Raw genomic sequence first — 26163 nt, forward strand, 5'->3', positions numbered from 1 at the left:
AATATAAAGGCTAACCTACATGTAGGTAATTTTGGTGATGGGATCTCACATTTAGCTTTCCTCCTCATAAGTCTAGTTTTAGGATAGGCCTACAGTACACATCATTTTTGCTAGTGTGATTTTGCTAGGTTCAACTGATTCTTATCTATTTTATTGGTTTGTTTGTTATCTGTCTTTTATCAGTCTAGTCTTTTTTTTGTATGGCACACTGCATAAAAAGGGTAAATGCTTCAAATGAAATGTATGTACAGATAATAAACTACAATAATTTTATATATTTTAGCATGATTCTCCCCATGATTCTGTGGGAGAATATGTATGACAGCTGTTCTTCCCCCCCCAAAAATGGAGGACCACAAAGTGTTCCTCTGTATCGAAGAGGATTTATTAAAGCTGACAAAAAGGTTATTGTGGCTCACGTCTGCCTCAGCACTTAAATAGGAACAGATCAGTTCCTGATCCAATTCCTCCATGGTCCCCAGACTCCCCAGGAAGAAAGGAATTTCCAAACTCACTCTGACAATACAGTCAAGAGCAGCTAGAGTTTATGGACCACTGATGGAAGACATTAAAATACTTTTGGTATATGTCTGGCCTGTTCTCATTCCATGTAGTGGGTTTGATTTTAAATCATGGATGTTGAACTTATTTTCAGGTTGCTGGCTGTAAAATGCAACTTTATGCAGGCCAGATTTAATCATATACCTTTTGTCTGCGTGTGGGCTGCCGTTGCACAAATTCTGTCTTAGTATGCAGTTACAACACACGAGAAATGTTGGGTAATAAATATTAGGCTATTGATTTTGGGTGCAGTACTTAGTTCAGACTAGTCATTGGTCCGACAAACGACAACCTAACCTAACCATAACCGCAAGCACGGGAGCAGCGAGACTAACAGGAATGTGTGTGTATTTTGTTTGCTTTTCATAATGTCAGATGTATAATACATCTTTCCGCCTGCAGTGCCTTTCAGACTGGTCCATGATGGACTACTGGTTTTATATAAATTACAATTTCTAACATTGTGGTCAAGAAAATAAACCTATAAATAACCAAAACATGAGAACGATGTCTCCTCAAATGCTCTCATCAATCGAGGCAGAGGGTGGCAGGAAGGAGTACATGGACTCTTCAGATTACAGTGGGAAATTGGGAGTCAGCCTCCAGTTCTGACTGCAATGTCAAAACCACAGTTTGGGAGCCAGGAGGGAGAACAGGCTGGGACGTTTGGAGCATTGTCATGGCTATTTTAGCGATATTTCAGACAGCTTTCCTGTGTTAGCTGATTGAGTGGGAGGTGTTGTAGAGTTGGATCAGGCTTTGAAGGTACTAGAGCGGTGCCCGTTGGGCACTGGCCTACTTGGAACGATGCATGCCCCACCCAGTTATTATGTCTGTGTCCCTTTTATGCCCATATATGTAGTTCTTTGTCAGGCATGCCCAAATATGGAGTCAGATGTCAGAACAGGCCAGCTCCATATATGGATATATAGGGGTGATCAGGTGTGATCAATTGGCTAATTTGGGCCCTGTCCAGAGTTCCGCGTTCCACACTACCACAGGGAGTGTAGTGCCCCGGGGCGAGGTCGTGAATAATTGTGATGTCAGAACAGGCCAGCTACGTATATGGAGATCTAGGGGTGTTCTAGATTTGGGCCCTGTCCGGAGCCTGGGCAGAGGCTTTTGTCCTGGTTCTGGAAAACCGGTGATCCGGCGGACTGCACCGGGCACTGCAGTCCCTGTGGTGGTGTGGTGCATATAGATAGGGGTGCCATACCTTTGGTTGCATTGCATTGTAGGCCAACATCAGTGTTTTGTACTGGGTGAGGGCAGCAAGCGGACACCAATGGAGGCAACAGAAAAGGGGGGAGACGTGAAATCTCTGGCTGGTTGTGTTAGCATGCTGGGAGGCCAGTGAAATTTATGTAAAATGCACACTTGTGCATGTTTTTCCCCCTAGTCTAGTCAAGGCTTTTCAAGACCACCCATCTCACAGTTTCCTCTTACACCCTAACCCTTATAATAGGCAGATTGCGATGCAACTTGCTGAGTGCATTCATGCTGTCTGGGGGATGCTAATTTTATTCAAGCAAAATGACAATGTAGTTTGTGTTTTATGTTTATGTTTGTTCCCATAATTCTGTAATTTTGCATTTGTGGGTTGGTTCAAACCACCTTGGTCCTGTTGTGTGTAATGTTCAGCAGAGCATCCAGGGACCACTAGCTTGGCTTTTTTGTCTCCACCAGGCCGAAGGCATGGGGAGAGAGTATGTTTTGCACTCCGTCCGTGTGTGTGTGTGTGTGTGTGTGTGTGTGTGTGTGTGTGTCCTTCCTTCCTTCCGTCCTTCCGTCCGTCCGTTATCAGCTAATCTCCGGTACCGTTGGCCCGATCCATGCCAAACTTTGCACACACACTCCATGGATGCCAACGATGAACCTCTGCCCCAAATATTCCTCAACGGCCTGTTATAGCGCCACCATGAGGCCGATTTAGGCAAAACACATTTCTGTAGATTACTCGTACACATTTTATCCATACATCACACAATTTGGTATACACTATCTCCATAGTCATGTGATCAACACAGATCTGCACAATTTCCCATCTTCCATCCTGATTGGCTAATATTGGCTTCCAAAGCTCACATGATTGGTCCGTTTCGAACAAAATGCCACAAATCACAAACACAGTGTGCAATTTCCGTGAAATTATACACGCACATTTCCACTAGGCCGAGGACGACATGCCACTCATTATGTTCCAAATCAGCCTCATGGTGGCGCTATAACAGGCCAATTCCTGTTTTTAGCTATAACTGCATCAATCTGTATACAACTTATGTATGCACACTCCCTAGAGGCCATGGAAAAACATTGTCCCTGCATCCCTCCACATCTGCCGGTTATAGCGCCACCATGAGGCCGATTTCTGCTAAACACATTGCTTATGTTAGTCGCACAGATTTCATCCAAATCTCACGCAAATCGGTATACATGATCTCTGTAGTCATGAGATCAAGACAAGTCTGTTGGATTTATCAGATTCTACACTGATTGAAAGTTTTCAGGAGTGGCCCGTTTCGTTCAAAATGCTGCACATGTCCTGCTCATCCACAATTCTATCCTCAGAGATTCTATGAGTGATCTGGCTCTGCATTTCCTCAACAAAATGAAGAAAATTGTTGCAAAAAACAAACAAACATATTTATATTACTCCTAAACATTTTGCCAAACATCACACACACTCCTATCCTCCTGGTGGAGACCTGTGCCCAGAAGGGCACTTTTTCTAGTTTTGTCTGTTTTACAAATTCTGTGGCCAAGTGAAGGATACAAATAGGAGTGTTTTATCTACTATAGTCTTTCTTTCTTTCCTTCTTTCTTACAAATAGGCGCTTTGAGTAGTAGAAAAGCGCCATAAAAATGCAATTCATTATTATAACTTGATCTGCTATTTTCTGCGAACACTTTCCCCAATATGGATTCTGTGGTTTAAGTGGTTAGGATAAAAGAAAAACTGGCCGGGGGGCAAGGATAAAACTAAATCAAACCGTAATAGATCTCGAACATTTAAGATATATGCACAAGCATAATTCAGCTGGTACAGTATACACATGACTATCATTGTCATGAGGTACCTAAATGATAAAACAGTGTAAAATGAATAACATACCCTATGTGGGCAACAATTTAATAAAAATAACAGAAAATGCAAAATCATAAATGAGCCTCCCATTGTTTTCCACAGGGAGGGTCTGGATGTGAATACTGCAGAATAAGTAGAGCTGATGTGGAGAGGAGTCTGGGCTTCCGCTCCATTGAAGCGTTTGGAAGTAAGTCTGACATCAGTTCCACTAAATGTTTGCAAATGTCTGCCATGCCATCTGCCGAGCACAGATATACAGGATAGGATATACCTAATTTGGTAGGCTATTTTATCTAGATATGACACGTAGTGAGCATGTAGATCAGATTGTTCCGTAAGTGACACCATCATACAATGAAGTGTAATTTAGAATTAAACCTACACTCGCACCCAAGAGCTTTTTGGGCAGTCCACCACTATACGGAGACTAGAGGTTTGAAACTTTGAATCTTCCATGGTGTAGCCACTATCCGGCTTTGCTGGGACATCAAACGAACACAATTGGCTTTGTTTGAAGGTGGAAAACCAGACAGGGAGGGTAAACTAGCTGCCACAACACTAAACTGCTATATGGGTGGTTGGTCACGGGCACGGCACATGTTCAGCAGGGAGAAGAACTAGGTTGGCTAGCATATTCCTCTATGCGTTACACCCTCCCAGTGAAACTCCTCATTGTCAGGTGAGTAGAAGTGGCTGGAAGTGTCTCGATGAGACACGTGATCATGTATTCTACACCCTCTCATATGACCAACTATGGGTTGGTGCTACACAAGTGTGTGGAAAAATGAGAATAGTGGGCATAATAACTAAATTGAGCTAGAATGAATGGCAAAGATATGTCATATTTTTTATATATTTTTATGTATACAAATGAAAGGTTATTAGTGTATACAAATTAGGCTTAAAATGGCAATTAAGATAATTTGACTAGATTGTAATAATTTCAATTTCTCCTCAGGTTGCATTCCAATGCCATGTTTTGAGCTGCTAGGTAAAGAGGACTTGGAGATTTGTCAGCATTACGTCCATGCACCAAACGATGTGACAGTTGAGTTTGTGCCCAATCAGGAGTCCAATACTGATACCATCATTGTCTCATGGAAGCCAAGTTACTATGGTAAGAACAATAAGGGTCAGTGCACCCCCACTCTTCTTTCAATTTGTTTATGCATCAGATGTGTAAAGAAATGTTTTGGATCCCTTTATGTCTGCTACAGGGATTGCTTTCCTGCGAGGCTTTCAGGTGTCACTTCAGGCCTTAGGAGGGATGCAGATGGCTTGTCAACTCTTTCTCTTCCAGAGGAACCTCTCCCTCCCAGCATCACATGCTCAAAGGGTAGGAAAGACTGGATGTTTGTTTGTTTGTTTGTTTTCTTTCTTTCTTTCTTTCTTTCTTTCTTTCTTTCTTTCTTTCTTTCTTTCTTTCTTTCTTTCCCTCTGGTTGTTTTGTGGTGGACAAAACACTGCCTTGTGCTGCAAGGGAGGGGGAGAGATCACTTGTTTTTGTGAATAATTCTGATGGATTTAATGCCTCTTATCCATCTTATTGTACTCCTTGCCAGAAGAAGTATGAACCCACTCCCAGTTTAGCATGTTTGTAAATCCATAGCATGGCCGTTTTGCTTTGCAGGTGTACATGTCGGACCCTTTCCCCGGTCTGACCCTGAGGGCTCAGTACGCAGCTACTGTCATGGCTCTACCAGTGCCTGAGAGGTGGGACAGGTTCTACCACAGCAAGATCTTCTCCACCCGCTGTAAGGCCCCTGCGCTCTAGGCCACATGAGTCATGTGTAGAACATAGATCATGAGAGCCAGAACAGTGACACACATACACACACATGCATACATCCACTTATTTTTTTTTGTTTTGTGCCTGAGGCACAGTAAGGGCAAGTCAAAATCACATGCCTGTTTTTATCTCCATGCTGCAAAATAGCCTCTATAACTTGTGTTATTACTCTTATCACGCTATAAACATTTATTTGATTTACTAATGCTAAAGTTTAACCACTTATTATGCCCTATTTGATACTGGGAAATGTTTCACAGATCTACAAGCTCACAATTGCATCACAGCACGTTGTGAGCTTGTAGATCTCTCATCATCAAAAAGAAAAAGTCAAATAAGGTAAAAAAAAAAACATTTCAAATTATACATTTTCGTATTGCTCCCAAAATGTGTTTTAGGGTATAGAATCTGCCCTAGAAAAGTGTAGTGATATATTAATTTAAAAGAAAATGAATCACTTTTGTATAGTTGTATGTTGAAATGGTATCCCATTCCCAAGGTACACTTGGACCTTTCTCACAGCACACCAGTGTTCCTCGGCACACCATTTGAAAACCACTGCTTTAATTGACCATGGAAGTGACCCTTATGTGATCTAACCTTTTGGCAGTATATAAAACCTGCTTTATTTTATTTTATTGAACATTGTTTTCATACATCTGCAAACATCAATAGTCAAAATGATGAGTCTATGTGATGTGTATTCATTTTCAGCATGCGCTGAGAAGAATGGCCTTAAGAAGTGCAAAAAAGGTGAGTGAAAACAGCAGATGCTAACATTTCTTAAACAACAGTAAGAGATCCTTGAAATGAAAAGAATGTAAAGAGTTATTTAGGAATAGTTAGAAAATTGGTCATCATATTTTCTGACATGGTTACAGGTAAACAAGAAGTCTCATGCAGGATTAGATTTTCTTATTAATAAATGAGAAATCAAAGTGTATCTCCAAATATATTTTTGGAAATTGGGATCTGCAGCACTATGTGTTTCTATACGTATTTCTCTGCTAGCCTGATTGTAGAATAGCTCTGATGGTAGAGTGGTTCTGATTGTAGAGTGGTACCCCGAATATGTTGAAGTCCAGCAGAACGGAACGGATGTCATTGTGACTTTTAACCTGGCCCCACCAAACCTCGGCATCAGAAGCTACTTCTCATGGTGTTATGGGAAGGACTTGAAGAAGTACATGGACGTCATACCAGTGAGTTGTACACATAAAGGGCCCTATTTTGCATGCCGCCTTAGCCCTTATGCCTAAACTTACTAGCCATATTTTACTATTTTGGAAAACATTTTAAATAGTTCAACCAACCGATCTACATTGACACGTTGTGAGCCTGTGTATTGGCTATTTGAACACTTACACTGGGGATTTCACTGTGTTTTGTATGTATTTATTTTGGTAAAATCTTTGGTCTGTTATTTTTGGTGTGCTACTTTATTGGTAGTTTTTATGCTGAATTTCAAACTAGCTCATCAACCTTAATTTCTCCTTTTAGAATTCCAACAGAAACACAACTCACTACAGCTATTACTTGCTTGGCCTCCAGGAAGGAAATAATTACACTTGTGAGGTAAATCAACAGAAGTCAAATATCAAATACGCATTTTAGGGGGACAAAACGTATTATTTATTGGTTAAATAAAGAACAGATCATCATGTCTCCATATGCCTATCAAGAGTATAAGAGCTCATGAATTGATGTTCTTTATATTAACACTGGCATACTTGTGAAAGATACCTGAGTAGCCTACCCATGTGTGCCCATATCTAGAGATCACATTTATTGGAATATTTAATTTATTGTCAAATGTTCAATTTGATTTGCCCTCTACATAGCTTTAATAAGTTCTGTATGTTAAAACGGTTTATCACAGATTGCAGCACATGAGGTGGATGCTGTGAGGAAAAGATTCAGTGTTCAGGTCAAGCACAGAAAACCAGGTAGGTTATATTCTAGTAATTGAAAAACTTCACAAATCATAAAATAATTATATTAGACACTGACAAAATTGACATGACATGAGTCATCATGACCAACTCATAACATAGTGTACTGAATTCTAACATTTTCCCTTCAGACACAACCTCGCCACTCTCTGCCCATCCCTCCTCGGTTCTGATCATTTTACTAATAAGCCTGGCCTTGGTATTCATGTTAGCAGTCCTACTTGGCATCCTCAGCAGAAGGAGGACAAAGCACTGGATGAAGACAGTAGATATACAGCCGGGTATTTACATTATTAACCAGTTTACCTATATTCATCTGAACTGTATGCAGTGATGACAAACGTTCTAATATTCTTCTTTCCATTACATTCAGTAATACAATTGGTAAAGGTGTGAAATTCAACCTCTATTATTTATGTTCTCCTTCTAGACATTATTGAGCAGCATCAAGACAGAACCACCACCCCTGAAGAGGTGACATCACTACCAAGCAGCAGGCTGACCCCACCTCGTCTTCTTATTTGCTACAGCAGCCGTGACGGCCCGGCTCACGTTAGAGCTGTGATGCATTTGGGGGCTTTCTTGCAACAACATATGGCCACAAAGGTATAAATTCACCAAAAGCCAATTGTGCCTATCTCTCTCTCTGTATTCTCATACACTCCTCCCACTACTCGACACACTTATGTGCACTGTATCATAAGAAACACTGTTATAGTTGTCTGTTTGTTTTGGCTAATGCCATTGTTGTCAAAGTTTACTAAGTTAAAACATTCTAATTAAATAAACTAGCTACAAATGTTAGTTGTCCTCCTGATTATTCACTTAGTTATCAGTTTAACTTCCTTCATTAGGCATCTGCTGCCTGATGACGGTCAGTTGATCGAAACGTTGCTTTTAAAAATATAAGTGAAGACACAGTGTGCGTGTGGGACTACTCTTATTTTTACATTGGCTGTTCCTCTCCTATACACATGTCACTCTGTCCAGTGACAACAGATGTATAAAGACATATTTGCATTATGTCCCAAATTATTCAAATATTACTTTACTAACTGATTGAGTCAATGTCAAACAATTGTGTGGTTAATAAATATTTGTCACGTTTGAATTTAGTTTGTAAATCAATATTTTCTCTAGGAACTATTATCGTCCAGACATATCAAATCAATACACACAGTAAAATGAACAGATACATTAATGGAATCCTTCCACGAAAAGCAAACAAACCACAGTATGAGTATGAGTTGTAGTCACTGTGCTAAACACTATGACTAAACATGCCAAACCATCGGTATGGCTCTTTAAATTTGAACTATATCTGCCATAAAGTTGACGATATAATCCTTGATACTTGATATTTCTTTTTCCACCTTTTCTTTAACTGGGATCCCAGATGTGCTTATAAAAGTATTATTAGATGAAACTTTGTTTTTTCCATCAGGTGTGCCTGGATCTATGGGACTCTCTAAGTCTTGCTGAGGAGGGAGCCATGGGCTGGTACTACAGACAGATCCAGGAGAGTGACTTTATCTTGGTAATCTGCTCTCGGAGCCTCAAACACTGGCCTGTGAAACCACCCTCACAATCTGAGGGTGGTGATGAGGAAGAGGAGATGGGCTGGTGGTCCAACGCCTCCAGTTCTGCTGCAGCTGTCGCCCTCATAGGAGAGGAGATGGGCCGAAAAAAAGCACAGGGTGAAGACCTGTCCAGATACATGGCTGCCATTTTCGAATACTCTGAGGAGACAGACATCCCCGCTGAGCTGGGACTAGTGACCCGCTACACACTGACCAGAGACTTGCCCCTGCTTTTCTCTCACCTCCACGGAGTGGCTTTGCACAGGCCTGGAGGATACCTGAAGATAGAACACATCTCTGAGGAGGGCTTCTCCAAGCTGCCAGCTGGAACAGCGCTGCAGCAAGCTATTCGAGAGGCTGGGATGGTGCTGCTGAGTGAGATAGAGCAGTGTAATGCCTGACTTATACAAGCACAAGTTTCTGCTGCTTTTGTTGCGTGATGAATGATGATGCCTGTGTACAACTCAGGCTTATGAAAGCAAGGGTGTACTGTCTGTAGGCACAATCCGCACAAGATAAACGAGTAAATTAGATGGGGGCTTATCCTTCCAATAAAGGCGATAAGGCTAATGATCATAAATAAATTAATACAATGTATAGGTCAGGGGATGGCAGATGCGTTCAGAGATAGTGGTGAACCCAAATTAGTTAGATTTCAGATTTTTTTTGAAGGGATAGCCCCTTGAGATGCAGCATCTCATAAGGGGTACCCATAACACAAGAACAAGATACATAGAAACATACAGTACACAGATACAGATAATATACAGTCAGAGATAATATACAGATAAATGCATACACCGATAGCTTCCCTCTTCCACCCACCCCAACATCAGCTGTTAAACAACAGAGGAAAGAATTAAGGGCACAGTGCAAATATCAGTGTATATGTCATTGAGGGCTGTCTTACTGTGTCCATGACATCATGTCCATGACATCATGGACACTGCTAAAATCTAAAATATCTAAAACCACATATTACACACATAAATTGTGTGATTAACAGCTATGACTGCAACTGAAGGATGGCTGCCTGGCTCATCTGCAGTACCTACTGTACGTGCCCTTGAGTAAATCACTAAACAACTTATTGCTCCAACAGTGATTTATTTTCATGTACTCTGCTCTTCTGTGTCAAGGTGTGTCTTTTCTCTCGTCGCTTGTCCACACTCGCCCCACTGCCTTTTTTCAGACTATGACAAATTATGTTTTGCTGAAATATTTGTGCGCATGTCCCCTCCCTGCTCTTGAGTTGATTTGTAAATTGTGACAGTATACAATATAGCACAGTATAGTATATTAGATTGCCTGTTGAATGGTGCTGCTCTATGTAACATGAACCAGGACTGATTTAATACAGAGTCAATTATGTGATCGGTTAATTTATGTGTGTGAATTCTTTGTGTTAATGTCCATTACAGCCGTTTACAGGTAAGCACATATACACTAACATATAGTTAGTAGTTGGCCAATATGTAAAATATTATTGTCATTCGTGATTGTCATTTGACTTGCAGAGCACTGGGGTCAGCAAACCAGCCTTGGTGAAGTATATGTTTCATTCAAATATCCATAATATGGACATTATGAGGATAGCCTATATATTATTAGGCTATATCTATTAATCTCCGCCTCAGATATAATTGCCACCTTCATTATCTCACTTGTGATATATTAATGCAATATTCGAAGAGCTTATTTTACAGAATTCAGTTAAATGCTATTTGAGGATGGCTTTGTTCAGCCTTTTGTTGCCTTGTCTATTAAAACCCTAAAATATTTTGTTGTTGATGTTTTTCCGTCACATAATAAAGGAAAAAAGATTCCTTTGGTATTTTGACATTTTTTTTCCTCTGGCTTAACAATACAGTAAAGTGCTGAGTGACAGTGACACAAGATGCAGACTGAGGCTGCCAGGCTTGTAAGAACTAGCCCTAGAATGACTGATATTACAGATATGGGGCTCTTATCCCTAAACTTATTTGCCATTTTTTACTATTTTAAAACATTTAAAAATAGTTCAACTAGCCAATATACATCGATACGTTGTTAGCTTGTAGATCAGCTATTTGTACTATTTTAAAATGTTTTAAAATAGTAAAAAATGGCAAATATAATAAAGGATATAAGGGGTAAGGGGCGTGTTTTTTTTTTAGATGATTATTCTGTGAGGCTAGGGTTAGGTGGGTCACTAGCTGTTTGTGAGGTTAGGGTTAAGGTAGGATAGGTTTAGGCATATAACCCACAGGGCCGGATTACAATAGGCCGGTATGTGCAGCTTCCCTAGGGCACCAATGGGCAAGGGGGGAACATTTACCACTGCTAGAATGTGTAGCTATATATAGCATATGAATCTTTTCATATTTATGCATTTTTGTATATATGTGTGTGTGTAATGTTCTGTTTGAATTCATGCAATGTATTGTACTGTGTTCGATCCTGGTTCAGGATAACATATTGATGTGCTTATCGCCTCACCTCGTGGCGGAGAGGGTATACGGCTCGGTGAGCTAAGGGTTGCTTCACTTTTTGGAGATGATGTGGTCCTGTTGTCCAAGACCTTCAGCTCTCACTGGACCAGTTCGGAGTGTACGGCGGCTGGGATGAGGATCAGCTTCTCTAAATCTGAGGCCATGGTTCTCAGCAGGAAAACGATGGATTGGCAGTCCAAGTAGGGAATGAGACATTACCCCAGGTGAGGGAGTTTAAAGGACCACTTCACCACTTTTCAACCTATCTTCATATAATAGGTCCTCACTAATAATCATGATAAAATGGCACGATTGTTTTCTACTCAGTCTGTGTCTCATAGGAGGGCTGTGGGCAGTTTAGAAACCGTCTTCCAGTGACATCATCATTAGGCAGATTTTTTTTTAAACAAGATTTTTTTTACAAAAATGTTTAGATTTTCAGTATCGTGAGAACGATGGCTTCCATTTTTGCATTGAAACTTTTCAGGACTAGAAAGCCTGCAGTTTCTATTAGCTTGGATTCCCCATCGATGATGTCACTGGAAGACGGTTTCTGAACTGCCCACAGCCCTCCTATGAGACACAGACCGAGTAGAAAGAAATTGCGCCATTTTTTCATGATTATTAGTGAGGACCTATCATATGAAAATAGGTTGAAAAGTGGTGAAGTGGTCCTTTAAGTATCTCGTTCACAAGTGAGGGGAGGACTGAGAAGGAGGTCAGCCGGAGAATCGGAGTGGCAGGGGCGGTATTGCAGTTCCTGTACCACACTGTTGTGACGAAAAGAGAGCTGAGAGAGAGAGCTTTCTGTCTACCGAGCAATCTACCTACACTCACCTATGGTCATGAAGTGTGGGTCATGACCGAAAGAAAACGGTTGCGGATACAAGCAGCCGAAATGAGTTTTCTCAGACGGGCCGGGTGGCTGGCACTCCTTTAGAGATAGGGTGAGAAGTTCAGTCACACGAGAGAGACTCAGAGTAGAGTCTCTGCTTCTTCGCTTGGAAATGAGCCAGCCTAGGTGGTAAGGGCATCTGGTTAGGATGCCTCTCGAACGTCTCCCTAGGGAGGTCCTCGATGCATGTCCCCCTGGGAGGAGACCAAGGATGAGCTGGAGGGTTTATATCTCCAACATCTGTCAGGAACGCCTCAGGATCCCCCAGGATGAAATGACTAATGTTGCTCTGAAGAGGGAAGTCTGGAGCTCTCTGGTGGAGCCCGACCCGACTACGGATAAGCGGTTAAAGATGGATGGATGGATTATTGCCTCACCTGGTGCACTCACTGCACTGTATTGTGTTCTTACGGCTGGCCCAGGCCGAGCTGTGCTGTGCCAACTGCTGCTGAATATGTTATAGGACCTATCATCATCATGGCAGCCTCGCAAAACGAGGATCCGTTCTACATAAAGCATGATGAAATTTTGAATTGTTTGCCTTCAATAGGTTGTTAATGGTATGGTAAATGGTGCATTTTATATAGCGCTTTACATAGATTGTGCATTACATTCACCCATTCACACACCGATTGCGGCGGAAGCCATGCAAGGTACCAACCAGCACATCAATTTGGGGTTCAGTGTCTTGCCCAAGGACACTTCGACATGTAGACAGGAGGATTGATTGATTGATTGATTGATTGAAGAATTTATTAACAGTTTGCAGAATTACAGTACATTTCAAGCACAAACTCAATACAAAGGCTGTTAACTGTGAGTGGACGACCCAATTAAGCATTACACTTGTTTCCAATAGGGTCCACCATGTTCAAATCATAAAAACATTTAGAGACGTACAAATAGACACTTCTATAGACAGAACAGGAATTCATCATAAAGGAGGTAAAAAGGGAAAAGAAACATATACAGTGAGGGGAAAAAAAGGGGTGGGCGGTGGGGGGGATTCACGTTCAGCTCCGTTAATTTGTTTGTTTTCCTTGGAGGAGCTGCGTTGGGTCCCCAAGTCGGCTCCGTGGCCGTACCTTGAGTTGGCTGTGTGGCCGTGACCGTCTCTTGTGTTGTCCTTGCGTTGGGTCCCCAATTCGGCTCAGTGGCCATACCTTGAGTTGGCTGTGTGGCCGCGACCGTCTCTTGTGTTGTCCTTGCGTTCGTGTTTGAGGGATTCCGATTTTACAGGGGCCAGTTTCGAATTGCAGCCGTCCGTAGGTGCCCTTTGAGAGCGGTTTTGTAAGAGTCAAGGGATTCGCATGTCTTAATGACAGTTGGTAGGGCGTTCCACATTATGGTGGCATAGGAGCGAAAATAATTTAGTCCCTTGTTTGTGCCGAATCTGGGTTGTACATGGTTCGTTGCACTCCCTCTGGTGTTGTGGGTGTGGACTTCGTTAACATTAAGGAAGTATCTAGACAGGTACATGGGTATCTTGGTGGTGTATCGAATCTTGTGGACCAGACCCATTGCAAGATGCTGTACTCTGAGCCGGGATTCGAACCGCCATGGATCATTGGACGACCTGCTCTACCTCTTGAGCCACAGTCACATATTATGCCAATTATGAAAATTGCTCAACATATGCAAGTTAGCATCCGGCAGTTTCTAAATGCTGGGGACCCATACTGAACATTTCTAACATAAAACCTTGCTGTACTCAACATGCCTGGGTTCACATTCTGGCTACTAGACTACTATTACATTCTGGCGTTTAGTTGTCCAGTGGTCCTTCCTGAGACCTGAATTTACTGATATTGGATAATAATATATATTTATTTATGCCTACCTCATTTCTCTTATTATTACTAGTATTATTATTGAAGGCAAGACAACTGTTTGTTGTTGAGGTCTGGTGACGCGTAACCTCGCCTCACCAGGCTTTCCACCCTAAACTGAAGCGTTGACGCGGACTCGGAGCTGAGGCTTTTACTCTTTGACAGCCAGCGTGGAAAGATGGTGCTGGATTTGGACCTGTTTCGAGCCGACAAGGGCGGCGACCCAGAAGCTGTTCGTGAGATCCAGAGAAAGCGATTTAAAGATGTTACTCTAGTGGACAAACTTGTCAACACAGATAGCGAATGGCGAAAATGTATGTGTTTTAAGTGTCATTTCTCTTGGATGCTAGCAGCACGCTGGCTAATGTGGCTAATGGTGACGTTAGCACAGCTATATGTAGTGCCATTCATTGAATAAAAAAAAATACCATATGGTAACTCTTCAGCTAGTATTGGCCTTTCGTTTCGCTAACTGCCACTTATTTGTTTGTTTACTTTTGTCCATCTTGCAAACAACTAAGTTAAGTCACAATTGCCATAGGCATAGCTACGTTAGCTGGCTGATGTTTCTGTTGAATGAAGCTATATACCGGTGCCGGTGCGGTGCGTCATCTGATCTAACTCACACAATCTGATGCAATCCTCCTAGTCTAGATAGGAGCATGCATGTCTAGTCAACCTCGCCCCTGCGGCTTCACCGGCGTTGGAACTTTACTGCTATATAAGAGTGGAGTTGTCGAATGCAATGTTGAGTGCTTTAATTACATTAAACTAACGTTCTTTGTTTCAGTTTGTGTCACATTTTCTCTAGTCTAACCAATGTTAGAGAGTGATGCTGATGATGCTTGGGGCTGGCCTGTGGCGGTCTGTCATCAAGTTTTGTGGTCTTTGCTGTTTCAAGCAGCATCAGCAGCACAAGGACCAAATGAAAGCCAAAGATGCTCCAGTCAGCCAATGATTATATTTACATAATAATTGTATTTAATAGGTCGCTTCACTGCAGACAACCTGAACAAGGCCAAGAATCTCTGCAGCAAGAAGATTGGAGAGAAGATGAAGGTGAACTGTGAAGCCATATTTAGGACAGTAGCCAGCTGTCATTATGTGTATACAACTCTACACGCCAGACTGACCTGAGAACTAAATTATTCATTTTGTTTTGGGGGAATGCAGAAGAAGGAGCCTGTTGGAGATGACGAGACTTTACCCGAAGAAGCACAGAATCTGGAGGCTCTTACAGGCGAAACATTATCGGTATGGTGTGTGTGTGTGTGTGTGTGTGTACTGTAGGATACTGTAACTGAACTTAGACTGCAGTCAGTACCTGCAAACATTGCTGCCATAAACTTTTCAGGCACAACTAAAGAGATTCTTTGTTGTCTTTGTCCACTCCCCATTTCCAATGTTGTAACTTTTATTTCTTTATGTGTCACAGGAGCTGACAGTTACCCAGATCAAGCAGGTGCGTGCGCTGGTAGATGAGGCGGTGCAGAAAACTGACAGTGAAAGGATAAAGCTGGAGGCAGAGCGCTTTGAGTACCAGCGAGAGATCGGTAACCTCCTGCATCCCTCTGTACCCATCAGCAACGATGAGGTCAGTTGGCCTGCATATACTCATATATTTTTATTTAAAATAATATATATAATTAATTACATTGATTAGTTGGAATTCACTGTTGCACCAAAGTATATGTAGCAGAGTGGCTCACAACCTCAGCCTGATGACCTAAAAAGTGTAATATCTCCCTCGGATTATGGGGATATCCCTTTGGCTTAGTGGTTATTGGTTAAGATGTTTGCTTTTCACGTGGGAATCTGGGAGACCTGTGTTCGAATCCTGGGAGTTGCATAATAGTCATGTAAAGGCTTGTCTTGCATTTTGTTTGCATGCCTGTTGTTGTGGTCCAGTGTTAGGACAGTTACCCCCCGAATTTCTATGTCACACTGCAATGGCAACAAACCGGGCGGGCTTGGTTTCTTAATTTCCCACAGAGGCAATGTTGAATTTCAGTGTCAACTTTATTGTCCTGCAAAGCTAATTTGATTTGAAGTGAAAGCAAGCACAGCAATGTCTTAAGAAAGTAGTTATGAATTGTTAGATTGCTCTCCTCTGCCATCACCAATGAATGAAATCAAATAAAATCCCAAGCGGGTCGATTAGATCGCGATAATCGTATGTATAGCATTACAGGTTGGGACCAGAACACATTAAACAGCTGAAAAACACTAAAGGCTTTGGCTATAAATGTCATATTATTGTTATCGAAACATTAGGATTTTTCATCTATATACAAATCCCTGTCTATTTACGTGGCCATGCTGCAGTTGCTCTCTCCATCTCTTCTTTTCCATTTAACCTCCCCTATGGCCTGTTGTTTTGTGATGTCAGGATGCAGACAATATTGTGGAGCGTACCTGGGGAGACTGCAGCGTGCAGAAGAAGTACTCCCATGTTGACCTGGTAGTCATGATCGACGGTTTTGATGGAGAGAAAGGAGCCGTCGTGGCTGGCAGCAGAGGCTACTTCCTGAAGGTAAGGCTTACCGTGCAACGTGTGCTCCCACTGGCTGTGACAAAGCAGGCAGCAGGCATTCATGTCAAATAGAGGGTATGCACGTGACATCAACGTCAATCCCGGAAGTTATGCGGGAACGAGTGGCAAGAAACTACTTTCTGGCGTTGACAGCCCATACATCCAAACTGAAAAGTCTGATTGAATTAAATTATGTTAAACTCACTTTGCCACTCACTTTGCCACTCGATTTGCCACTCACTTTATGCATGCACATAACCTCTATTGTAGGTTGTCTAAACCGAGCCATAATTGACTGGCAAGATACTGGTGACAAAATTCATGTGACTTGGTCTTGGCGATAAGAAAAGTTAAAAAAAAAATCACATTGGACCACAACTCACCATCATCCGTATTCTGGGGAAAACATTACCCGAAAACAGCAGATCTGTGTATGTGTTCAACACTGTGCGTTGTAAGCTTGTAGATAGGCTATTTTCAGCAAAGTTATATAATGTAGAGCGATAACGGAATCAGTGTTTCCTGCAGGAAAAAGCTTTGGCATGGTGCTGGGCACGGGGGGACTTTTGATTAATTAATTAATTAGATTAATAAATTAAGATTAATTTGTATTATTGCTCTTGTATTGCTATTGGAGACACTGGGGAAGCACTGGGGAGGCACTGCACGGGGAGGCACTGGGCAGACACTGGGGAGGCACTGGGGAGACTGGGGAGACACTGGGGAGGCACTGGGGAGGCACTCAGGGGGACACTGGGGAGGCACTGGGGGGGACACTGGGGAGGCACTGGGGAGGCACGGGTGAGACACTGGGGAGGCACTCAGGGGTACACTGGGGAGGCACTCAGGGGGACACTGGGGAGGCACTTGGCAGACACTGGGGAGGCACTCAGGGAGACACTGGGGAGATACTCAGGGGGGCACTGGGGAGGCACTGGGGGGACACTGGGGAAGCACTGGGGGGACACTAGGGGGACACTGGGGAGGCACTCAGGGGGACACTGGGGAGACACTGGACATTTCATATCACACACACCATGATTCACTAGCCCCTCCCAAAAAATAAATACTGGGGAGGCACTGGGGAGACACTAGGGCAGGGTTCCCCAATTAATTTTCCTCGAGGGCCATATTTTGACTAGGGTACCAGGCTGGGGGCCGAGTCCGCACGCGTGAGGTCGAGGTCTTGCCCTGAAAATTCATTTTCAGGGCAGGACCCCATTTGAAAAGGATGCCCAGTTTGACATGCATAGGCTACTGACCCCCATTTAATGCCATTTATATCTAGGACCCCCCCCCCCGCGGGCGCCAGGGGGCGCTCCGCGGGCCGCAAATGGCCCGCGGGCCGCCTATTGGGGAACCCTGCACTAGGGGGACACTGGGGAGGCACTCAGGGGGACACTGGGGAGGTACTGGGGAGGTACTGGACATTTCATATGCAGGAAACCCTGACGGAATACACTAGCATAGAGAGAAACCCAAGGGACCCCACTAAACAACATATGGGGTTTGTGTGGTTAATAGGCCTGTTTTTAAGAAAAAGAGATTATGTATATAACGATGAATACATAAAAATCACACTTGTGTGAAGTGAGGGGCACTAATATATTAAAGTCTAACACATGTTGATTAGGTGATGATTGTAATGGTGATGCAAAACAAACCAACAAAAACATTAAATTATCTTTATTGTTAATGGCATTTCATGTTTGTGTTAGGACAAGATGACAACATTTCATGACACAATTTTCCCTTCATTATCAATGGCGTTTTTAAAACAAACATTGAACTAAAAACAAACTTTGAACCTGTATATAGGAGGAAAAATAGAGAATGGAAGATGCATCCTACGATTTGGAAGGTGAGGTGAACTGTGATGTCTGGAATGTGTGTGCTACACAGGAGATGCGTTAACTCCTCGATTGCCGTGGACGCCCGAGGGACATTGGCACGCATTCTGTGAGCACACATACATGCATGCATATTACGTGCATGCCTTGGACCTGCAGGAATTGCTTCAACTCTCCCCTTGTGTGTGCACTACAGGGCCCTCTGGTTTTCCTGGAACAGGCTCTGATCAACTACGCCCTCAGGGTCCTTCACAGTAAGAACTACACCCCTCTCTACACACCCTTCTTCATGAGGAAGGAGGTCATGCAGGAGGTGGCCCAGCTGAGCCAGTTTGATGATGAACTTTACAAGGTACTGGGATTTTCAATCAATTTTATGTTGTTAGATCGGGCTGACCAAGTTGTTGTGGTCAATCTTGTCTGGAGTTAATGCTGTTACTATATTCAGAGTATGTGTGCTGACAATTTAGCTTATTATCTAAATAACATACTACATGTTAGCTTTTGTGGTCAAGGATACAGTACGTATATCTAAATAACAAACTAGTAACCAACATACATCGGTATCTTTATCTAGCATTTATCAAGTTAGGCCGGTGCCTAAGTCAGAACCTGACTCCACTGAGTTCGGCTGAGTGCTGGAGACGAGATTATCCCCCTCCTATACCTACTACCCAACTTTTCACAGCAAACTGGTGATGTATGTGGCCGGTCACCAGAGTTTATCATCATCAAAGGCACATTATGGGCGATGGTGTCTATGGGGTAGAGTGGCTGGATGGGAACCGCAAGGTTGCCATTTCGAACCCGGGCTCCCCCAGAGTTAGTGTCGAAGTGTCCTTGAGCAAGACACTGAACCCCTAATTGCTCCTAATGTGCTGGTTGGTGCCTTGCATGGTTTCCTCCGCCATCGGTGTATGAATGTGTGTGTGTGAATGGGTGAATCTATGTAAAGCGCCTTGGATAAAGGCGCTATATAATTGCACCATGTACCTTTTTTGTACGACCCGGACAGTTAGGTCAACCGTCTGGGCACCTAGGCTGACGCCAGCCTGACGGCGTGCCGCGGGTTCGACTCCTGATCCCGACGGCCTTTTCCGTGTGTCTTCCAGTTCCCCCCCATATCTCTCTCCCCATTTCCTGTCAGACTACTTTCATCCTATCAATAAGAGCAGAAAAAATATATCTTTAAAAAAAAAAGTAGGAAAATGATTAAACCGCTATAAGTACTCTATATTCCACCTCAGGTGATTGGGAAGAGCAGCGAGAAGTCCGAAGACGGCTCCACTGACGAGAAGTACCTCATTGCCACCTCTGAGCAGCCCATCGCTGCCTTTCTGAGGGAAGAATGGCTCAAGCCAGAGGACCTGCCCATCAAATATGCAGGATTCTCAACCTGCTTCAGACAGGAAGTGGGCTCCCATGGCAGAGACACCCGCGGCATCTTTAGGGTGCACCAATTCGAAAAGGTCAGCCATCGGCCAGAGCTCCTTTGCCAAAATGTTTGAGACATACCATACCCACTATACTACACACATTCTGAAATAATAATTTTGTGGCACAGTCTGTTGCATGCACCTCAAGGTTCAAGGTTCAAGGTTGTGCTTTATTGTTACATCTTGTGTACAGGTACATAAGAGTAAAACTTATTTTTGTTTGGCTTCCTTCAGACAATGCAGCAGCAAAAATATAATACGACATCAAAACAGCAAAACACAGCAAACAAAAAAGAATATAGAGTGCAAAAAAAGAGCAAAAATATAATACGACATCAAAACAGCAAAACACAGCAAACAAAATGACCTTGACCTGGATAAACTGATCGCCTGTCAATGTTGGTATAATGTATATAATGTACTGTAACTTTGGAACAAAAGCTGTGTGTGCTTTGAAGAGCCTTTGCTTGTAAGTTTTCATGCTTTAGTTCCTGTAGTCGCTTCTCGCCCTTAAGGCGTCTTACTGGTACGTTTTGTACATGCTGGAATAGCGTGTGACATTTTTTAGCATAATGTCCAAGCAAACATGGCATGGTGTTCCACAAGTGAGAGATATTCACTGTTTGAAATAAGTGTTTAATTATTTTTTTAAATTGAGACATATTTACTGTTTAAGTGTTTAATTATGTTGTTTATTGATGTTTTCACATCCACATGTCTGTTGAAGTCTTGAGTAGAAATGACATGAATAATTCCATTATTGTCACTCATTTTCAGATTGAGCAATTTGTGTATGCCTCTCCGCATGACAACAAGTCATGGGAGATGTTTGATGAGATGATTGGAACGGCAGAAGAGTTCTACCAGTCATTAGGAATCCCTTATCGTATCGTCAACATTGTTTCTGGTAGGTATTACGCACACACGCACGCACGCACGCACGCACGCGCGCGCGCGCGCACGTCGTACACACACAACCACATGAGTGATTACTGTAAATCACTCTGGATTAAGAGTGTCTGCTAAATGCCTAAATTGTAGTATGTAAATTAGGATTAAACTAAGGCTGTCCTCATCCACTTTTTCCTTTAGGGGCCCTAAATCACGCAGCCAGTAAGAAGCTGGACCTCGAGGCCTGGTTTCCTGGCTCCAGTGCTTTCAGGGAGCTAGTGTCCTGTTCCAACTGCCTCGACTATCAGGCCAGACGCCTCCGCATTCGCTACGGACAGACCAAGAAGATGATGGACAAGGTGAGACCCCCATTTCTCCAGAGTGCGGGCCTTTACTTCAAGAAGACCTCTACTGTTGGAAACCAAAAAAACAAATTGTTCTCGTTAGTGTTGTTGAATAGTGAAATGTACATTTAGCCTCACAATTGTCTTCCAGCAATTAACATTTTATTACGGAGAATTAACATGGTTATTGTTACCAAATCCTTCAGTGATGGCTATAGTAGATGCAAGATTTTTGTCCTCAACTTATCTGCGTTCCTTTGGTGCGCAGAGGTACATGTGATAACCCATTAATATCGGGATAGCATTTGTCATTTCAGATTTTAGCCCATTGGCTATTAAAAAATAGAAGATATACAAGCTCACAGCATGTCGCTTTGTGCCGCAAAGAACTTGTACATCTGTTATTTTGTGAAAAATCGCGAAAGTGTGTGAACTACCGGTTTAGAAGGTGTTTAGCAGGCCTTTGTAGTATCGGCCTGACTGGCTTCAGGGTTAATGGAGTTAACCAAAAGGCAAGAAAGTTTGCACGGCAACATACTCTGATTCCATTTATATGTCGCGTTTTGGAACAGGATGTGTAATGTGAATGCTGACGAAGGCACTGACTGTATGCTGAAATGTTTGTCACAAACAATAAAATCAGAGTATAGTATGGTTGTCACAGTAGAACAAATGTCAACTTTGTTTTAGTTTCCATTATGCATTTTGAAAATTCCCTCTTTATGCATGTTGCATAGGCAGAGTTTGTTCACATGCTGAACGGAACCATGTGCGCCACCACACGTGTGATGTGTGCCATCCTAGAGATCTACCAGACAGAAGAAGGCATCATCATTCCAGAGAAGCTCAGGGACTTCATGCCCCCTGGTAAGCTACACTTACTGATTTGTATTATATATATTAGGGCTGGGACTCGATTAGAAATGTTAATTAGAGCCTCTTGTAATTAATTAATCTTGATTAATCGCATATCAATATTCGACCTGGGAACAGTGAGAACATTTTTTTTCAAATGGATTTTGGTATACGAGTGAATCAATGAATTGTGACTACATACGTTTAAGTGATAAAACATAGTTTAGCTATGGTCCATAGCGTTAGGAGGAGTTCTCTTTAACACTATTGTACTTTTAGCTCTGGTCCATAGTGTTAGGAGTTCTTACGCTATGGTACATTTGATCCTTCCCCAATCCACTCACGAAAAATTACAAAAACTTTTTTTTAATGTCACAATCCCTTTAATTACATTTGATTTCTATGCCAAATAGAATTATGCTCTTTGTGGGGGGGGGGGGGGGGGGGGGATTTTTCAGCGTTCTATCAGGCCTTGTGCATTCCCATGGTGTTTAGGCTGTTTATGTCACTGGTGGCATTCCTTTGTAGTTTGTTTGCAAGTCTCCACTTTTGTAAAAAGCTTGGGGGTTGATTGTGCAATATAGTTGTTGTGCAACCATGCCACTAATTAAAGGGATAGTTCAGAATGTTTAACTTAAGCTGTATGAAATACTTGCCATTAATATAGTGGTTGCAACTGTATTAATTGATTGCCCGAGTCCCGTGGTGGGAGTTCTTCTCTGGTTTTGGTGAAATTTTAAGTAGTTCCGGTCCATTCCATTTTGTGAGGAGCACAGGGGGCCACGCATTAAAAAGTCTTAAATAAAAAATTGTGAATTTAAGGTCTTAATTTGTCTTAAATTTGACCAAATCTGACCGTAGGTATTACATTTGAAGATGAGGTTTTTAAGGCTCATGGGGAATTGAAAGCCATAAACATTCTGTGCATAATACTTTGTTTAGTTTATAATATTCGACAATGAGAGACCGCTAATAATAAAAGTTTTATGTCTAGAAGCCGAAGCGAGCAGCATTAGAAGGATGGGCATTTGTTTGTTGTTCTCGGCTCCGCCCGTTTTGTCAGTAGGCTAAGCCCATACTATGGGTATGCTGTGGGTGGGTGGGCAAAATAATAGTTTATAAACAAATCAAGTGCTCCCTGCTCCTGCCCGTGATGTGTGTCTGCGCTGCACTGCCCTGCATGCAGCAGCGCGCACAGAGCACAGTAAAGTACCGGTAAACAGACATGGACACGGTGGTGTCTGTTCATGGTGTATTTTAAAGTTTTAGATGAAGACACTTTGCTTGCATCGCGATACGGCCGTGCATGATTCTGCATCGATTCGTAGGCTGTTGATTTTCCTCTGAAGAAAATGTTGAAACATGGCCGCTTTTACTCTGTAAAGCCCCCCACTTCGGATCCGAAAAAAAAACGGTGACATATTTTTGCTTGCTTACCTTGCTCTCGTTTCCATATCGCTCGATGATCTCTTGCGTTCATATTTTGAACGAGAGGCATGTTGAAGCCAGATGGGTGACGTCACCCCAGTAACTTGGCTCTGCTTGCATGCATGCACAGACACAGCGGAGCTAAATGACGACTGATGAGATCCGTTTGGGGAACCGTTAATAAAAAAACGATGGAACCGGCTCCGCATCCGCAACATTATAAACATTATAATTTGAGCATTGGGAGCTTTAAAAGCTAAAAGACGTCAGAGGGTGAATGCTTTCAATGATGTCAAACATTTGTGCTTCTGGACTGACAATAGTCACACATTGGCTGTTTTGGGGGCGACCAAAATTGGAAACAGACTTGTGTGGTACTTGGCACGAGGACAATTTGTTCTTCTCATCCTCTCATCCACTCCTCTAGGTATGACGGAGATGATTAAGTTTGTGAAGGCCGCCCCCATTGATCAGGAGATGTCCAAGAAGGTGAAAAAACAGGATGGCGGAAAGAAGAAGAAGCAGGGAGGAGGAGATGGCCTGCAGGATGCAGTGGAGAACATGTCCGTCAATGACTCTTAAACTCTGCCATGCTATGCCAGGGAGATGACATGGTGTTATTTCACTGACCTCACAGATAGAGATGGGTAAACTAAACTGATCCCAAGTCTGCACTCAAGGGGATCTCCACCCCAGAGTGTTGACTGGCCTCTATACTGTTAATTTCTATCTGGGTGGACGGAGGTGTCCTCATTCATCTCAGCTGTTCCTTATTATCCTGAACCACAAGTGAAAAGGGATCACACTGTTCTCAAAGCTGCCTACATAAACCTTTCTATGCCCTCTGAGGTTTGATTTTAAACTTGGTTGTGTGCCGGTGTCATGAGCTTGTAGATCAGCTATTTTCGGTTCACAACCAAGTATAAATCAGGCATATGTCTTCATTTATACTTTGTCACCATGTCGCTCAACAGAAGTTACGAAAGTGTCTACTTGACATTTTTTCAGTTGAAATGAATGTCAGGTGAAAATGAGACCCAGTAATAATGCCTGCATCTGTTGAACAAGCTTTAGATATATTTTCAATGGCACTTGGATCTAAGTAGGTAGGTTTGAAACTGTCTGTTTTGGGCCTCCAATAATCTGCATTGTTGCTTGTTGTCACTGTTTAACACAAAATAATTGTGGAGAACAATTATCACTGTAAAGTTTAAACAAAAATAAATATGGAGAACATGTGGAGAATATGTGAACAAATTGTCTTGTGTGCATTTGGATTCAGGGAGATACGATACGATACAACTTTATTGTCAGCTTTCACTGAAATTTGCTTTGTGTCCATGACGTCACCGTTCAAGATACAGACAGGACATACACAATACATTACACAAGGTACATTACAGGACACACATCACAGATCATTTGAAAGGTGCACATATCAATTGGTCTAGCTTTTTACCCTAGTATTCAGTGGTTCTCTGAGAAAATGAATTGTCTGTTGAATTGCTGTGTAATTTCTGTCCTGGAAAGCAGGTGAATAATCGGCGAAGAAATAGTTTTCTGAAACAAAACATGAAAAATCACAATGCCGAAGAGACGAAGAGCCACTGGACATCTTCATTTACCAAGAGAATCCAACACAGGGTGCAATAGATTACAACGTTAGGGTGACATCGATGCATTCATGTGACTTGTAAAACAAAGATAGGACAAGAGAGGCAGTCAAAACTTCCCCCCTTTTGTAAGAAAACAGTTTGGACACCCCTAACCCTAGATTATGCTTAGCCATGTGTGTTCATTGGGGGTCTGGATACCCTAAGGGGTCCTCAGAGGGCCTGGGCGGCTGGGCCGTGGCTCAGCAGTCCAGGCACCTTGGCTGGCAATCCAGTCTGGCAGTGTGCCACGGGTTCGACGCTTGTCATCCCCCCCATCTCTTCCCATTTCCTGTCAGCCAACTGTCTGTCCCTCCATAAAAAATATAAAATAAAGGCGAAAGCCACAAAAAAAAAACATTTAAAAGGGGTCCTCAGAGATACTATCCGAATGTAGCCAAATGTTTTTCTTTTCCTTTTATTAACCAACTTGAACTAGCTATAAGCGTCCAAATTCTGGGGGAAACATTCACCAAAAGCTCACAACAGGCTTGTATGAGCTTGTAGATGTACATGGCCATATGGCCAAGAGATTCAGTGTAGAGGGGAAAAAAGATCAGACCAAGTATTGAGGGTTTAAGTGGTTAAATGGCCTTAGATACTGTCAAGGGCCCGGGATATTCCCGGGACCCTAAGCATATGGCACCTCGTCCTGCTGAACCCTACTATTTTGGGAGGGACACGAAGCGCGCCAACAGAGAGAGGGAATACCAACGCTCTGCAAGCGTGGAGAGACGACCATCCAAGAGTCAGTCTTTTTTGAATAGCTAACTGCTTTCACTGCGAGAACTCAACCTGTAAACTTCTCTTTGATTTTTACTTTGCTCTCTGACTATCTTTTGGTCTTAGAGTTCTACATTTGTATCTTACTTCTTAATAAAACTTTGATTTTACCTGACTTGGTTTTTTGATCCTGATACATCCTACACAAGAAAGAGGGCTTTTTCCTCTGAGGTTTTTGAGTGCCGATCTACTGCTTCAAGGTATTAAATGATTGCAATTTTCTATATAC

At 42.6% G+C, this 26163-nt stretch overlaps 3 protein-coding genes across 3 annotated transcripts in view; 2 read left to right on the top strand and 1 right to left on the bottom strand.

Moving 5' to 3' along the window:
• LOC306934868 (ubiquitin-conjugating enzyme E2 variant 1) overlaps positions 1–26163 on the bottom strand; it is a 521434-nt gene that overhangs the window by 162047 nt on the left and 333224 nt on the right. The window lies entirely within an intron of this gene.
• Positions 1069–9368, top strand: LOC306932574 (interleukin-17 receptor D; the record flags this gene model as incomplete). Its single annotated transcript, XM_079514420.1, has 12 exons — positions 1069–1155; positions 3749–3833; positions 4605–4763; positions 4864–4982; positions 5277–5400; positions 6150–6188; positions 6492–6637; positions 6936–7010; positions 7315–7381; positions 7519–7668; positions 7818–7993; positions 8832–9368. The coding sequence occupies 12 exons, from the start codon at positions 1069–1071 to the stop codon at positions 9366–9368; spliced, it is 1764 nt and encodes a 587-aa protein (XP_079370546.1).
• sars1 (seryl-tRNA synthetase 1) lies at positions 14088–24756 on the top strand. The gene is made up of 11 exons (XM_079527590.1): positions 14088–14476; positions 15151–15221; positions 15336–15416; positions 15598–15756; positions 16552–16695; positions 18742–18897; positions 19793–20014; positions 20759–20888; positions 21074–21231; positions 21954–22083; positions 23927–24756. The coding sequence occupies exons 1-11, from the start codon at positions 14341–14343 to the stop codon at positions 24079–24081; spliced, it is 1542 nt and encodes a 513-aa protein (XP_079383716.1). The 5' UTR covers positions 14088–14340; the 3' UTR covers positions 24082–24756.

The sequence above is a fragment of the Electrona antarctica genome (assembly GCF_951216825.1).
Source record: "Electrona antarctica genome assembly, chromosome: 2".
NCBI lineage: Eukaryota > Metazoa > Chordata > Actinopteri > Myctophiformes > Myctophidae > Electrona > Electrona antarctica.

Coding starts and splice junctions, on each gene's coding strand:
- sars1 (XM_079527590.1), top strand. CDS start 14,341: ATGGTGCTGGATTTGGACCTGTTTCGAGCCGACAAGGGCGGCGACCCA. Junction 21,232..21,953: donor CCAAGAAGATGATGGACAAG/GTGAGACCCCCA, acceptor CATGTTGCATAG/GCAGAGTTTGTTCACATGCT. Junction 22,084..23,926: donor CAGGGACTTCATGCCCCCTG/GTAAGCTACACT, acceptor CCACTCCTCTAG/GTATGACGGAGATGATTAAG.